This window comes from Struthio camelus, chromosome 5 (assembly GCF_040807025.1).
Source record: "Struthio camelus isolate bStrCam1 chromosome 5, bStrCam1.hap1, whole genome shotgun sequence".
Lineage (NCBI taxonomy): Eukaryota > Metazoa > Chordata > Aves > Struthioniformes > Struthionidae > Struthio > Struthio camelus.
In genome coordinates, this window is record NC_090946.1 from 74,027,436 (window position 1) to 74,043,642 (window position 16,207).

General features: G+C 43.4%; 1 protein-coding gene across 4 annotated transcripts in view; it reads left to right on the forward strand.

The window, feature by feature from the left end:
- The window catches only part of CEP170B (centrosomal protein 170B), a 59,779-nt gene that overhangs the window by 13,409 nt on the left and 30,163 nt on the right, over nt 1-16,207 (forward strand). For all 4 annotated transcript variants that reach the window (XM_068947253.1, XM_068947254.1, XM_068947252.1 and 1 more), the window contains 5 exons: nt 720-809; nt 3,166-3,244; nt 6,118-6,176; nt 7,625-7,763; nt 15,738-15,839. In XM_068947253.1, coding sequence (XP_068803354.1) covers nt 720-809; nt 3,166-3,244; nt 6,118-6,176; nt 7,625-7,763; nt 15,738-15,839 — 469 coding nt within the window. The remainder of the gene's footprint in view (nt 1-719; nt 810-3,165; nt 3,245-6,117; nt 6,177-7,624; nt 7,764-15,737; nt 15,840-16,207) is intronic.

Consider the following 16,207-nt stretch of genomic DNA (forward strand, 5'->3'; position numbering starts at 1 on the left):
TGGAAGTGTCACTCTGTTTTGAAGAAAAGATGTATTGGGTATGTGTGGATTGTGACAAAGTCAATAGGACCAAATCACTGTCCGGTTCAGTGTTCCCAAAGCTGGTTTTAAATTTGAATTTTCCTAGAGTAGCTTGCTTTTTTATCCTAAGTTTACTAACCTTCCTCCAACTTGGAAAATAGCCTAGAATTTAAATCAACTCCAGCACATAGTCCTGGAAACAATATACCTTGTTTTGAATGAGTTTGGTTTGTAGCTTAAGGAAACAATTTTCTCTTTCTCTTTGAAAAATAGGAAGAAATCATTCCAAATAGGAATGTCCCCAGTGTTGAGGCCACCAGCTTCAGCTGGTGAAAGATGGAGCTCTTCCAGTTCGCACTGGCTGAGAACTTGCCCTCCAGGCTTCCAGTGCGACTGGTTTTGTTTTCAGTGTGTATTGATACACTATATTGAAATCCTGGCACAATCTTGACAGCTTTCAGTGAATTTTCACGTGAATAGCACATTGTCTTCCATGGACCGTTTAGAACAACCGTGGAAGCATTTGCTGTTTATCCTTTGGTTATTTATAGTAATAATAATGTCTAATCCTTTGTGCTTTTCTCCCTCTCCTGCTTCCCCTCCCCCTGTGTTAAGTTAGTTTAATGTCTAAATGTTGCTTTGATTAAATTGTCTCTTATGCCTGACCGGTCTCACATTCATTATGCTTTTATTCCCAGTCCCGCAGTGTTGATAAGCAGCATGCTGTAATCAACTATGACAAGGAGAAAGATGAACACTGGGTGAAGGATCTGGGGAGCTTAAATGGCGTAAGTAGCGAACCTGGCTGATGAAGGTGTACACACAGCGTGCTGAGTCTGCAAGCGCTTGTGCACATACTTGACACTACTGTTAGACACTTTGGGGGTCACGTCAACTGTTGGCGTGAGTTGAGCTAAGCATGCGTAGTTGTTTGCACTGCCTGAGACAGAGGTCATGTGGTATCTCATTTTAGAAGAGGAAAGTTTTGGTAAAGGAATACTGTATTTTTCTGCCCCCCTTCCTTCTGATGTCCTTACTGAACCCTTCAGGGTTCACAAAATCAGAGAGCATTTTAGAAAAGAGGAGAGGAAATAAATTCAAACTCATTTTGAGGGTGTTAACGTAAAACTGCTGAAGATTCTTGAGCAGCTGTTCAGCGTGAGCAGGGTGACCTTTTGGCAAGTCATTTGTCAGAGGGTGGAGTGATTTATAGGATAGTGAGCCGTTTAATTTCTTTGGGAGAAACTATTTAATGGCACCCTTTTTTGATAATAAAATATACCAGTGGAGCTTTCCTTCTTCTGGAGCAAGGGTAAGCTAGATTCACATAACTGTTCACGCTAAGGGTTGTACTGTCATCCTTATTTTGGGCTTTAAAACAGAAGCCCGCCACCGTCCCAGCCATAGAAACAGTAGGTTAACCCGAAAACTGATGCAGAAACTGTGGGTAAAACAGACCTCAACCTTTCTGCTGTTCTGAAAACAGCAAGAGTGAGCGTTAATCCTTCTTGGCCTAAGAGCTGTAGACAGAGCACCTTCTGAAATTGTAAGTATTTCTGATAACAGGTCTCAGCTCTAGCTAGATCCCTGCTTCAAAGCCTGTGATAGAATTAACTCATGGTGGCAAAATAGCAGCTTAAAATTCTGCTTGCAGAAAGAGAAGGCTCATATCGCTGCTACTCTTTTTTTCAGAGGCCAATGAGTGCACATTTACAACATTTAGTAATAGAATTGTGCTTTGAGGGGCAGTGAATTAAAAAGGAATTACAACAGTGCCTATCTTCTAGAGCTGGTCCAACATTGGAGAAGGCTGTTGTAACCAAACTGAATGTATTCTATGTTAAAGAAACACATGCCCTTATTTGAAAATTTTCAAAAATAGGAAGTCTTTGTCTTTTAACCAGCTTCACTGCGTTTTATTCTGAAATTACAGAGTAGCTGGTGAACAGGCCTATAAATTGCCAGGAAGCTAGGGGCCGTTATCTGCTGAGGTTCTAGCTTTGCATTCTAGTATTTATTTTTCCGTGTTGTTAATACTTGGCCTTTTTGTGCGTGTTTGAGTCGGCCTAGGTTAGAGGAGAAGGGGCAGAAAGCTGTCTCCGTGATGAAAGTATATTAACTCATTTTCTAACATAATTTTGGTTCTTCAAAGCTGTGCTGCATTGTACTGAGGCAACAAAAATACAGCTGAGGGCTCCCAGTCTGTGAGGCTGCGTGAATCCCATCTTGCAGGAAAGGATAAGTCCCGATGTCTGCAACTGCCCAGGGTGCAGCTGGGCACCTGGTCTCCATCAGAATCCTGACACTTCTTTGCATGAGTTCCCAATTATTATTATTATTTTTTTTTGGCCTGGGTTATTACAGAAGCAAGCAAGCTTATTGGTGAAAGATGTCCACAAATGCTCAATTTGTTCCTTCATTGTTCTGTAAGAATTACTCCTTACAGGAGACCTTCAGAGCAGAGGCATTTGAGACATCTGTGCTTTGTTTGCAGCTTTGGAGTGTATTTCTGGCACCTTTATAAGGGTGATTTAGTTTCTGTGGGCCTCAGTTAACTGTCTGGGACATAGGAAAAATGAGTATGTGAATCCCTTGAGCGAGGGGCCTATTGTTTGCTTTTAATTCCATACTGATATATGGTGTCTTTGAAAATGTGGCCGCAGACATCATGGTGATGCCACTGCAAATACTTATTTTCCTGTGCATTGGCACTTCCCCCTTCCTTCATGGAAGGCCTTGCTTGTTAAATTATCAGGCCTTGGAAGCTGACACCAGTCTTGTTTGGTGCATAGTGGAGCACTGATTCCCACTGCAGGTTCAACTCAGTAATTGGATTATGAGTTGCTTTAGCTTTTACCGCAATGTATGCTGTTCTTGCTGTTTGTGAAGGGAGGAGAAGAAACAGGAGCATCCGAAATTCCTAACTTCGGACACCTCATTTACTTGTTTAAATCGGGGACTAAAGTTTAGTTTGCAGTTGGTAGAAAGAGGAACCTCCCTTGAGGTCCCTTTGGAGCAGCTTGCTCGCGGTGCTGGTTGCAGGAGGGCATGGGTGCGTTCCAGGTAGTTACACAGCCCTGATCCTCTGAGATGTGTTGCCTTGATTCGCTCCATAAAAACTGTTTATTTGCTTCTTCCTTGCAGACGTTTGTGAACGATGTGAGGATTCCTGACCAGAAGTACATCACCCTAAAACTGAACGATGTCATTCGCTTCGGCTACGATATCCTTCTTGTCTGAGGATGCAGTGAAAGACAGTCTTTGTCTGGGTTTTGCGCTGTCCGGTGCATGGAGGGTTAACGGTGCTAATTGTGGGTAATGACTAAGGGTGTTTATTTTGCCTCCTGGAGTTTCTGGATGGCTCTTCAGCTTTTGTTTCTCCACCATGGACCTGATTCAGAGCACATTAATCATGATGCTTGCTGACTATATTGTGCTTTGAATCAGGTCCTGCACTGGTGATGGTGACTCTGGAGGTACTGTTTCAGTCTCTTCCTCTCTCAGGAAGGGTTGTTTGTTTTCTTTTTTATCTGGGATCCCTGGGTGGCAACTGTAGCTGGTACCGACTTGGGAGAAAACCTGTTTTATACACTTTTGTAACATTAAAATCTTCTTCTTTTTTTCATCTGACTTTATTTTTTTTTAATCATTTCACCCAAATGCTTGCTTGCAGATGATTTGAACACACAGTTCATCATCATTAAACATCTTGCTTTGGGGCTAGCCGTCATACCCTTGGCTTTATATTGATTAAAGTCTAGCCTTGCAAATTGCTTCTGCCACAAAATGCAAGAGTAAATCTCTTGTTAGCAATAGCAAATTTCACATCTGTCAGGGGGAGGCCAGACTGCTGCTAGTGCTTTGGTTAAAAAAAAGTACAAATACTGCTAGAGTCTGCTAAAATACCTTTACCTTTGTTCCCCCCCACACACACCCCTTTTTTTTTTTTTTTTATCCTGATGTGACTATATGCCGTAAGCATATACGTTGAAATGCCTTCCTGAGCCTGTGTATCAACAGTGGTAATTAGAGGCTCTCATTGCTGCCTTTTCTCAGCATCATCATTTTCAGACAGTTTTTTTCAGTTGTCTCTAACTGCCAAACATTACCCATTTAGAGTGAATTTAGAAATAGAGAGTGTCTGCAGGAAGTAAGTTTTACCATGGGAGGGGAGGGGGAGAATCTACTATTGCCTGGAAAACTCTTGTGCATCCTTGACCCCAAGGCCACATTCTTGTGCCTTTTGTTGTCTCCATGATAATCCGTGTGTGCTTGGCCGTGCTGTAGCCCTTGAAATATTCTAGAGCTTGCTGGAGGCGGGAGGGAGTTGAACGAGTTGGGAGAGCGAATTTGCTGAGCCTTTGTGCTCTTGCAGGGAGCCGGGTACCTTGGGTCTAAGCTGCAGTGGTGTTGGAGCACTGTTGAAAACAGGGATGCTTCTACTGTTCTGTGTGTAATTCGGGGTCTGCTGGAAAAGAAGCTTTTCCAGGCCTTCACGTTTTTGGTCTTGATTTCTCCGTGTCTCTTATTCCTGTTGTATAAGTAATAGATCTTATCTTCACAGTGGTATTGATTTTTTTCTTTTTAAAAAGGAGAGGAAGTTGCTAAATTATAACAAAGCATAAAAAGGAGACTAATTATTTGTCTTTGAAGCTGGGTTTGAATAGGGTGCAGCTGATGAAGATTCAGGCATACAAGGGAAAAATACTGAGTAGCCCCTTATTGAGTACTGACCGTTAAATGCTCATAAGCTTTGTCATCTGGGGCCATGTTATTAAAGGTGATGTTTCAGTGCACATGTGTGACGAAGCATGTTAAAGTCTCATAGGCAACCTGAATTCTAGCTTTTCTTGGCTTTGCAACTTTGCAAATGTTCTTCTAACGTAGCTGGTCGTGTGTTCTCTAGTCTCTAGGTGCGTAGGGAAACTCATAGATTTGCTGTAAACTCTAGTTTAGCTAAGGCGTAAGCCAGTGCCTAGAGCTTGGGTAGATTTTAATGGCTGTGATACAGGTTTAAACTTTTTATAGAAAACAATTCTGAGCATTAAGCAGCTGAGTAAAGTGCCTAGTCCTGCAGCCCTTACATGGACATTCATGTGAAATGAATGATTGCATTTATGAATTGGAGAATTTATTGCCCTCAGCAAGAAGACTTAGCGAATGAGAGTTTTAGACTCGAATCTTTGAGATTACTATAGCAGATATAATCTCTTACTCTCCTTTGCTGCTTGGTACTGTCTTTTCAGAAGTACTTTCTGTGTCCACCTTGCCTGGCTCTGTGTGGATGGCAGCATCTCCTGTGGTCTCCGAGCCAGCTGTGCTCTATTGCATAAGAGTGTTTGTCTCTTTTCCATTACAGCTTCACTTGCAGACTGTGTGGAGTTTTCTTGCTATGCTAGTATTGCTTGGTTTATTTTTAGTTTAATATTTTCCATGTTTCTTTCTTCCCCCCTTTGCTCTGTGCAGTCCTGAGTTGTTCGTGATGACGTTGCCAGATGCTTCCCTTATTTTTTTGCGCAGCTGTCTGGACTCAAAACATACTGAATGCCTCTTTTTCAAAGAGGTCACAGCAGCTCATGGCCTGATTTACTTTTCATCCAGGAAACTGCAGTGACTGAAAGGCCTTGTCAGGGCAAGAGAGCCCTGTAGTCCTGGGTGTCTCTGCAGGGAGCTGCGCTCTTCCGTTGCCTTGTCCTGAGCCTGTGAGACTGATCTTGGCTGGGATACTGTGGGGATCGAGCAGTCTGCCAGGAGCTGACAACAGGGTGGAGAGGAGCAGGGAGTGAGTTGAGTCATGGCTCGGATCGCTCCCCACATCTCATACTGAGCTGCTTGTCCTCCCCAGAGCTTCCCCTGTCCTGCTCCTGTTACGTGCTGCTCTTCGTTTAGTGCTTGGTCTGGCCAGCAGGTGTGATCTCACGCTGTGCCGCAAAACGTGCACAGCAAAGACCACAGCGGCGTGCAATGGGGACAACTTTTAGCACCTCATGTATTTTAAGCTTGTCTAGTTTTATCATCTTATTTCCTTTTAGTGACTAAGAGAGAGATTTCACTGTGCATCTGATTCCTTTGCTCTTTCCTTAATGAGTTCTGTACATTCGAACATGTATGTCCTGGAGCAAATTCAACACAAGGTCCCTGAAGAAGCGTTAAAGGTAAGGGGGTACAGATGCAGGTTTTTTTTTTTTTTTTTTGTGTAGAGATGGTGGTGTCTACAGAGTGCTGCACAATTTAAAGGTGCCATTTTACAGCTTTACAATTTTTTTTGAGTGCTCTAGTGATGGCCGTGTAGAAGTTTTTAAGCAGTCTTGATGGCAGCAACAGTATCCACAATGTTAGGCTCTCCTTGGAGTGATACTTAACAAAACTTTCCTTTAACAAAACCTCCTTTGAGAGGGATATGTTTCCCGGTTATCTCAGCTCTGATCTCTTATTCCTGTGCTAACATCTAGATAAAGTTATTTATGATTTAATAGCTGCCCGCAAAGGTTTCCTGAGCTGTAGTATATTAAAGAACAGTCAACACATTAACTTCTGGTAGAAGCATAGCAGAATTTGTTCTCTCCCAAAAGCGGGGCATGAATGCCTTCCTCGGTGTGTGGTAACTTAAATCAGCTCCATCACGTTTCTTCCAGCCAGCTAAAGTTTGCTTAAATTATTCCTTCTTATATTCTCATTTTTGTCTTCAAGCTCCCAATTTTTCTTTACTGAGCAGTGCTCTTATCAGCAAAGTGTGGTTTTTTTTTTTTTTAAAAAAAAAAAAAAACCCACAGCGTTCAGGATCAGGTACAAAATACTCTAGCATCCTCTTATCTAAGGCAGAAAAGCAACCCCTTCCTGGCAGGAAAGCTGTCCTTGTACAGCTGAAGGATTAGGCTATCAGCACCAAGCATCAGTTGTTGGCCAGCACGTGCTGTCCTCTTAGCCCCAGTTCCACTTTTAGGACATTGAGAGGGTCAGAATAGATATTAACAGATAGTATTGGGTAAATGATTCATTGAATTTACTCAGGGGTAATCTTGACAGGTATACCCTTTTATTAACTTACTTGTAATAAATCCACTTTTAATTAAATCATTTGCTATACCTAAAGTTAATATGGAACCTTTTTTAAGGCAGAATAACGTTCCTAGCTGGAGAGAGTTTGGAGAGAAGTAATTAAAATATATTTTAATTGCCTTTACAGAGAAAGTGAGATAATGCAGATGAGTGCCCTGCAAGAATTTATAATGCTGCTTTAAGAACAAAGGGGACTTCGGGATTTGAATCTGGAATGGAAAATGATATAAGTTCTGATTGTTCTCAGTTTACTCTTTAAAGGGTTTCCTAATTAGTTGGTTTGCAGAGCTAAGTCACAATGACCTTCTCATGGACTAGAGTTGTCACGTAATATCTTCCAAATGAGGTATTTGAAAGCCTTTCAGCTGGCATTTCTGCCGTTCTTTAGCTTCTACTCAGGTGTGTTTTCTTCTTGTTACAGAACATTGCCACAGCGTTTGCTTTTGTATGATCCTTTTGGTGGGGTGGGGTGGTGGTATGAGGATCATAGGGTGCTACGTATAGCACAGGGGCACCCTGCAAGCTGTTGCTTATGTCTCTGCAGCATGAGAAGTACACCAGCCAGCTTCAGATGAATTTCAAAGGCACGGCAATGAAGAGGGCGGAGCAGTCCATGGAGCACGGTGTCTACACTGAATCCCCGCAAGCAAAGCTGGAGAAAGGAGAGAGGAAAGCAATTACAGGTACTTGCTCAGGAACCAGTTAATCAAGATTCAGGACAGCCACATGCTGCTCATTCCCTGTGCCAGGTCAGAATCATAGTGCAATGTCATAGCTCACTTACAGGAGCAGTTGCAGAAGTGTCGTCTTCCTAAAGCTCTGTTTTTAGTATTTCAGACTATCAGTTTTTGAAGGTTCAGCCTCCAAAAAATTTGCTGGCATAATGATTCAGGCAAGCCTTGCCATCTTGTGTATGCTGGAGAACTTGCAGGCATAGCAGGTTTGGCACCTGTCTGGTCTGTTTTTAAGTTCCTAATCATGAACTGGTGTTTGAACAGCGGTGGTGACTCAGAGTAGAAAATGCATGGCTGCTATGGTGTGGTACTGGCAGGCAGGCAAAGAGGCAACATGGAATTTGCTGAGGGGAGGAGAAAAAGAAAAGGTATGGTCTTGAATTACTATATTTCTTCACACACCATTATGTGGGATTGAAACTGATTGCCAGACTGGGATACGTTTGTTTCAGGTTCATTGCTCACTGCTGTAAATCTGTTCCATTTGAAAAATGTCCTCTGTTGCCCATTTCTTTACCCATTGCTACGTCCCTTTAAAGCCCCTTTATTATTCCTGCCCGCTCAACCCTGTGCTGTTCCTTCCCTGTCGAATTCTATGAGTGCCACCTGCTTCTACCCTGTTCCCCACCATGGTGGGCCAAGACCTCCCCAGCAGCCTTCTCTCACTTGTTTGAGCTTCCTATCTCCTCTATGCGCACCGGCACACCTCCAGTTCTGCTCAGATATCTGTTAGTGACCGTCTACAGCTTGATGTAGAGGAACAAATGTGGTTTTAAAGCATCCTGGTGATTGAGGACTTGCCAGAAGCAGTCTTCTAGTGCCATGATGGCAGAGCGGTTGAGAAGTTTTAGATTTAGCAGAGAGCCTGCCTGTCTGTGAAGTGGGCCTGTCAGAGGAAGGAGAGAGGAGGTGAATGCAAGGAAGGAGGCGGGTGAATAAAAGTCGGTCTGTTGCCAAGAGCAGAGGGTGACCTAGAGGTTGATACAGCAGCTTTCTACAATTGTGTACGACTTTGGGGAGAGCTGTTAAGGTTTTCTGATCTCTAACTGGAGTGGACTGGCTGACCTTAATCTCCCGTTTATTGTCTTTGTGAAAATCCCTCTAAGCTGATGTAGTGTACTAAAGCAGTGTAATATTTCTCTTTGGTACATTTGCCTCCGTTCTTGTGGTTCTTACCTCCAGCTGTGCGTGGAAGCACACACATCTGTGCACCTGACTCCCATTCCCTGTGCCAGAGAAACAATTCCTCATGTTGCTTTAGATGTGCTTGTGTTTCACCCTCCCCTGTGGATGTGGCATTTGTGACTTGACCTCACAAGTTAAAGGGATGGAATTGGTGGTGATTAACTGTGACACTGTGGAGGGTAAAAAGAGGTGAACTTTCCTGGGAGGAGAGCTCTCCAGCTGTGCTGCAATGGGTGCTGGCTTCTTGAAAAGCTTTGCCAATAACCTATCTGTAAGGCTGCAATCAAACCAATTTGCTTCTGTTCCATGAACATTCTCATTTCTATTCTTGTCATCTTCCAAAACGTGCACTAGTTAGTTTTAACCTAATAGCATAAGCTGTTTATATTTGGGAACATCTGCAAAGTCAGGACGTTGAGTGGCTCTTCAGCAGCATGACCCGTTTCTCTGGTGCATGGTTCACGGACCTGCATTACATTTTTATCATGGTTAGTAGGCACAGGCCAGAAGTTGGAAGGAAAAAGGGCTGTGAGTACTTACTGGGGGCCGCTGATGAAGTATGTTGCCTTCAGTAGGACTGACAGCCAGATGTGAAAAACCTCCTGTGAAGTGCTGCTAAACCCACTGAAAGATGGAGGAAGTGAGGATATTTTGTTGGAGGTATTTTGATGGCCTGGACTGAAACCCGTGGAAGCAAGGGAAGGAGTGTGAACCTCTTTGGAACGCATCTCTGTCACATGAGCAGAATGATTAGTGGGTTTGTATTTCATCTGCCACATGACTAATTCATCTTGTATTTAGCTACATGCATGCACAGTTTTTCTCTGCTGCTTGGAGAAGTGGCAGCAGTTTAAAATGACTAGTGGAAAGAGGAATATAGTATCTTATGGGGGGAGTGGGCTTGCTCAGTGCGAGTGGAAAAAGAGGCTTTGGAGAGAGACCTGTCTTGCTAAGCCTGAAGGTATTTGGGAATTTGCATTGACTCATTAAAGCAAGGTCTGGAGTGACAAAGGCCTTTAGAAGGATCACTTCCCAGAGCCCTGGTGGAAAAGAGGCAGAGGGAATGCAGGCTTGGAGGGAAGAGGCTGAACAAAACGATGTGAACAATTAGACCTGGTTAGAAACGGGAGGAGGTGAGGGGTGGAGATAAAGACATCCAACCGATTGAATTGGAAACAGCTAAGCCATTTATTCTTTATGCTGCTGAACTTGCAGCTTTTTGGTGTATGTGGCCTGTAAGCAGAAAATCACCAGCCTTTGTGAAATGTTTTTCCAGGGGAGGAATTTGGTAAGGTCTGTGGGTTAGATGTTGATATGAATAAGAAAAGTGCCCACAGTTTAGCTAGTTAATGTCAAAAATAGCCATCAGCTCGCATGTTTAAAGCCTTAAGCGATCAGAAGGCCAGGTACAGCCTTGCACCGAGCAGGTTTTAAGCCTCTGTCGCAGTCACCATCTGTTGCTACCTGGATTGAAGTACTGAATGACATAAGCTACTTTATGGTCTTCTGATCTCAGCACATAGTTAATCTTCAGACTGGTCATAAAATACACTGGTGTGGTTTTTTTTTTGTTTTTTTTTTTTTTTAAAGCCCTCAAAGGCTCATGGCACTAGATAATGCTAAACCTGATGACTACAGACCTGAGTTTCCAGGGGTGGAGGCTGTCCACAGCTTCCAGCTGAAATGGGCATCATCAAACGCAAGGGCATGACTTGAGTTTCTCCATGGTTCTGTGAAACAGGCTTGCGCACTGGTTAATGTTGGTATAATTATGGAGCAGTTTAAACAGAACAGATAACTGGAAAGTCTTGTCGGTGTCCAGTGCTGAGGTCAGCAGGCAGCTTGGATGGAAGGGATTTGTGCCTAGTTGTGGAGTGGTTTCCATGGTCTTCGGCTGCTTTCTCCATGAGATCATAGTAATAGTTGCTTAGACGCACAGCTCTTCTCTGGCCTCTAATTTAGGATGGTAGTGGTGTATCTGCTTCTGCTCTGAGCTAGTTTGGTGGTATCTGCAGCATGTTAAAGGCTTGACCATTTAATTAGTACAAATAAATTTGTGAATATCAGTTGGATTTGAAAGCCTCCAGGATTTGTGTGTGTTCATGGCAGTTTTGAAGGGGGGGGGGGGGGGGAAGGAAAAAAAAAAAGACCAGGGTTTAGGTTTGCAACGCACACAAAGTAAACATTGCAGTGGAGAGCCAAAGAATTGCTTTATGTTTATTCCTGCTAGGTTAGAATCCTCTGTTTGGGAGAGCAGGAAAGAAACCAGAGACGTCAGGGATTAGTTTTAAAATGTTAAAGCTAGTTCATCTTTTTTTCCCCCAAGGCCTCTGCCATAAGAAGCCTACTCTGCATCTTCTAAGATGGACATTTGTGTTATTAATAATGAATCAAAAACAGCTTGACTTAGAGCAAGCTGGGTTTCTCGTGCTTTTGTTAATGACTTGCTGTAGCAAGCTTCAAAGCTGTGTGTGCCTCTGTCAGCAAAGAAATGTGCCACTGTTGTCTGTCTCTCTCTCACGAGTGTTTGAAGCTTTCCGAGGACTTGAGTGAAGCGCAGCCCTCAGTGCTGTCCCAGCCAGGCAGCTGGTGGGAGAGCCCTTCTTCAAAGGAAATCAAACCCTTCTGTGATGGGAGCTGCATGTTCGTCATGAAAGCTGTTCTACCCCCTTGCTGGTAGAAAGCTGTGTTACCACAGGCTTTCTTCTTCTCCCTTTGTTACCTGGACTGTATTTTTGGTCTTGCCCTTGTGTTACTCTGTGATTCACTTCTCCATAAATATACCCCCTTCAAACATGTCGTTTTCTTGTATTGTGGTATCTTTCCTTCAGATGATCAATAGCCCTCTATTAATTTAACAGGCCGCGTTCTTGTCAGACTTGTTAAACAAACGGACCTCCCTTGTTCTGTGCTAAAACAGCCTTTATTTTTTTCTTGAATGACTGCCCCAAAGACTGAAATCCAGGAGGAGAACATGTGCATGTCAGTGGTCTTTTCTGTATTACACTGTCACCGATAGCTCAGTATTTGTCTGGCTGAGTGCTTGTACTGACCTCAGTTCGGTTCTCTGAAAGGATGGTTTTCAGGCTGTCTGCCTGAATTGATGAGCCAAGAAATACGTCTAAATGAATTGGCACCATCTGGCCAGCCTGGCATGGAGTCGAGAGAGGTGGTAACGAGCTGCCATCAGTTGGAAGAAGTCTAATATCATTAAAATGACTGAGTAGGTAGTTTTCATTGGTGTTCCTTGCTTCCTCACTGACTCGGGCAAGCCGTGAGCCTCTGTGGAGTCCCAGGAGCTCTTAGCAGACACCATAAAATACAGTAGACGATCTGTAGGTTCAGAGCAGTGTGTATATCAGGACACAGGCAGACCTGCTGCTCTGGGTGCTGCTGGTCCAGGTTGAGGTTGCTACCCAAAATGCATCCCTGCTGGCAGAGAGCAAAGCCCCTTGGATCTGCTGGCTCAGCTGCATATGTAGCTGCTCCCTGGCCTGCTTCTGTCCCAGCCATCTGTTTTAGCTCCATTCTTTAGCTTTTTATTTTCTTTTTTTTAAACAACGTTAGCTTGTTAGAGCTGGAAGGGGGAGAGGCCACTGGGTCCGTTGTGCTGGCAAATAAGAAGGGGCAGTAGTTTCTGTTGGGAGCAGGGCAGCAAATTCACGTAGCTCTTCTGAAACTGTGGAAAATTTATGCTAGCTCAGGCTCTGGCCACTTTTAGCAGTAGGTGAGAATTAGGGCATCTGTGTCACTTGATAAAGTTGTTGTGCAAAATGCAAATTAATTTGAAGGCTCAGTGGAAACATTAATTGCTCTTAAAATACTGAAACCGTCCCTGAGTAGCAAGATATTGACTCCTCAGCTTCCCATCTGTGCTTTTTGCGTTCTTTAAAATGAAGCAATGAAGCTCCAGTTTATTTGTGGAGGCTGGGAGAGGGAAACAATGAAAAATAACACAGAAGTGAACAGAGACATCGTGCTGAACGCACACTATGACAGTGTGTCAAGGGAAGCCATGTAAGCTCGTGTCATGCCCCTTGGACCTGGAGGGCAGGTTGTGGCTTCTGCCAGGATGCAGTGAGAGCGGGCTTGGGACTACTCTAAAGTGGCCTCCCACTGGCGTGGCCCCTGGGTCTGTGCGCTCTGCTGAACCTGATGTGCTGACTGTAACGGCTCCTTGATATGCCCCGGGTTTTTGGCCTTATGCTAGCTAGCATTTCTCAGAGAGGGAATTTTGGGGATTCCCAAATGCCTCGCAGGGCCTCTCTAGGTTTAGAGGGGACGACTTGAAGAAGATAGAGGAACTGGCTAATCATTCTTTCTAAATCCTTTTTTTTTCTTTGTGCTTTCTTTTGTCATCCCAACGTTCCCTTTCAACCAAAAAGTTTGACCTAGATTAAGTTGCTCCTCCAGCTGCCTTTATCCCTGTAGTAGAAAAGCTCTGGGGGTGAAGGCAATAGCTCCTGTGTCTTGTGCAAGGAACACAGTTCTCAGGATTGGAAAAGAGACTGGGAAGAGATCTGTCCTGCAGGATGGGTGCCCTCACTGAGCTGTTTTAGCTCACTTTGTCTCTTCGCATTTCATTTGCAGAGCGGTATTTTCAGGATTTATTCCACCAGCAACCTAACAGTAATCGCTAATGAGCTTGTCAGAGTTGATTTTATTAATCCAAGACAAGCCTCCAAAATCTCATGCATCTCTTCAGATTTGAGCCCTTCAAAGTGCCCATTGGAGCTTTAGCCATGAATCATCTTAGACACATTTAACTTGTTAATAGATTTGCCCGTAACCCTGGAGTCCTGGTATCCTTTTCCCAGCCCTGACTACCATTTGGCGATGAACCCCAAGGTTAATATTGCACTTCAGAGGGTGGTAGTCCATTGCAGTGCGTACCCAAAAGGTATTCCCTGGGACATGGGTAAAGTGAAACCCACATGGTTGGGGTGGATGATCTGGCAGAGGATTTGTGGTGTGAAGAGAGGATGATGGGTTTCGACTAGCCTAAATGACAGATGATCTCAGCCTAGCAGACACAGTACGTTTGGGTTCCTCTGTTCATTGACAAGCTTTTGAATAGTGTTTTTTCTTTTTCCTTTTTTTTTTTTTTCACCCTTCTCTACCTAAAGTGTTTTACCCATCCTCAGTTATGCAACATATTGCTTGGCAATTCCAGTTTATTCACAGTGAGAAATGCTTCCTCCTTTGAACTTTCAAAGTCCACCTACATAACGGGAATATAGTTTATCTTCTGTGCACTCTAGGCAGAAAGGAGTAATATTTGCAACCTCTTTTGATCGTCAATGTGAAGGGAGGCAGCGTGTTTAATTTTGAAACATGAAGAAGATCCCTTGGAAAGGGCTAGTGGGCTGCATCTGTAAAGCACAGTTTTTGCCTGTGGAGTATGAATGTATGAGCATATATATTTATGGAAGTGTTCTAGGAAAAAAAAAAAAAACCCTGAAATAGTGGTCATTGGATTTGTGTAGCGTTAGAAACAACAGCATAGAATTAGGCTTCTTTTTTCTTTGCCTTACTTAATTCCCCTTCCTCTCTTCATTCCCTTGACCATATTAACAACTGCTTTCTGTCATGTCCCTGTTAAACTAGGGAATGCAAAATTGCAGAGCTGTTGAGGGCTCCTTTAAACAGAGCAGCGTGTGGTTTAGAACCACAAACTGAGCAGTAGCTGGCAGTAGAAGCTCGACTGTGCCTCCGTAGCTGGAGCCAGGGTTAAAGACGTGTCCAGTAAAGCGTGTGCTGATGGCTGTTATGGATGGAGGCAGAAGCTGCTAACAGTACTGGAACATCTCTTTGTGTTAGCCTGAGCCCCTGATCTGTATTTGTGCCGCTGTCACCTTAACGTGAAAGAACAAAAGCTATTTTATTTACCTCTCTTCAACTATTATAAAATCATAATAACAACTATTTCCACAGGTAGATTGAAGTGCATTCTTTTTACTTGTAATATGAGCAGCAGCAGCCCAAGGCATGCCGAAAATATAATCTTGTTTTGCGGGAGATAAACGGTTGAATGAGTAGCAGTGGATCAGTTCCTTTGGATACTTGTTGTGATGAAGCCCTGATTTTTCTCCGACTGCTCACTAAGCAGAGAAAATAATTGAAACGTAGCGCTCCTAAAGGAAGCTTCACCAGGAGAAAAATCACTGTCCTGCACTGACTCTAGAATCTGCCTCCTTTGACTGTAATCTTTTGAGAGTGGGAGTTTACTTCCTTTTTGTATGCATAAGGAAAGGATTTTGCCATTTTCCTTAAATTTTTAGCACTTAAGAATTTCCTGTTGTGCGATGTGTATCATTTGGGGGGGGGGAGGGGGAGAGAGTGGTGAATAACTGGAGAAAATCCCTGACCTCACAACATCCCAATACATGGTGGGGCCAGAAAGGGCAGCGCTCTTTCCACTTCCTGTGAATAATTAGGCTAATAAGAGAGGGAAGCCACTACTTGGGAAATACAGGTATGAAAGAAACTGAATGTAGCTGGGATCTGCATCTTGTAGCAGAATGTTTTTAAAAGAAAAAAAAAAAAAAAAGAAAAAAAAGGGAAAGAAGTCCTGAACGTAATTGTTACATACGATTTGTGGTTGTTATAACTGCAATATAATGGATATGTCATCTCATCTTACTCCGCTATTTTTCCCTTTATGGGATGTGCCTAACTTCTGTGAACCTGGGAAATAGATGTTTTCTGTGTCAAAGTATTTGCTTATCCTCTTCCTAGAGACCAGTACCTACCGCACCCCTCTTTATGGCCAGCCCTCCTGGTGGGGGGAGGATGATGCAAATAACAAGGAGGACAGAAGACAAGAGGAACATTACTCAGGTAATGCAAATCATCTCTTAGGGAGGGGATAGAATTGCTGCATGCTTTTGATCTTAGCTGCGCAAAGACATTCTGCTTTTAAAACTTCAGTTACTACCTTTTTGTACTCATATTTGCACGTTGCTATGTGTAGATTGCTGCCAGTGAAACCAAAATGAGGAGAAATAAAATGTTTCCCCTAAAATATATGAAGGTTATAAGCAACAGTTGTGGACTACTTCAGTATGTATGAAAAAAGCCTTGCTAAGCTGGTTGGAGACCTATTTATACAGCAGTGCTGTATCTGTGGTCATATGTATGTGAATAATATGAATGTGAATAATCCATACAGTGCATGCCCATCTCCCAGGAGTTTCTTGTTTTAGGGG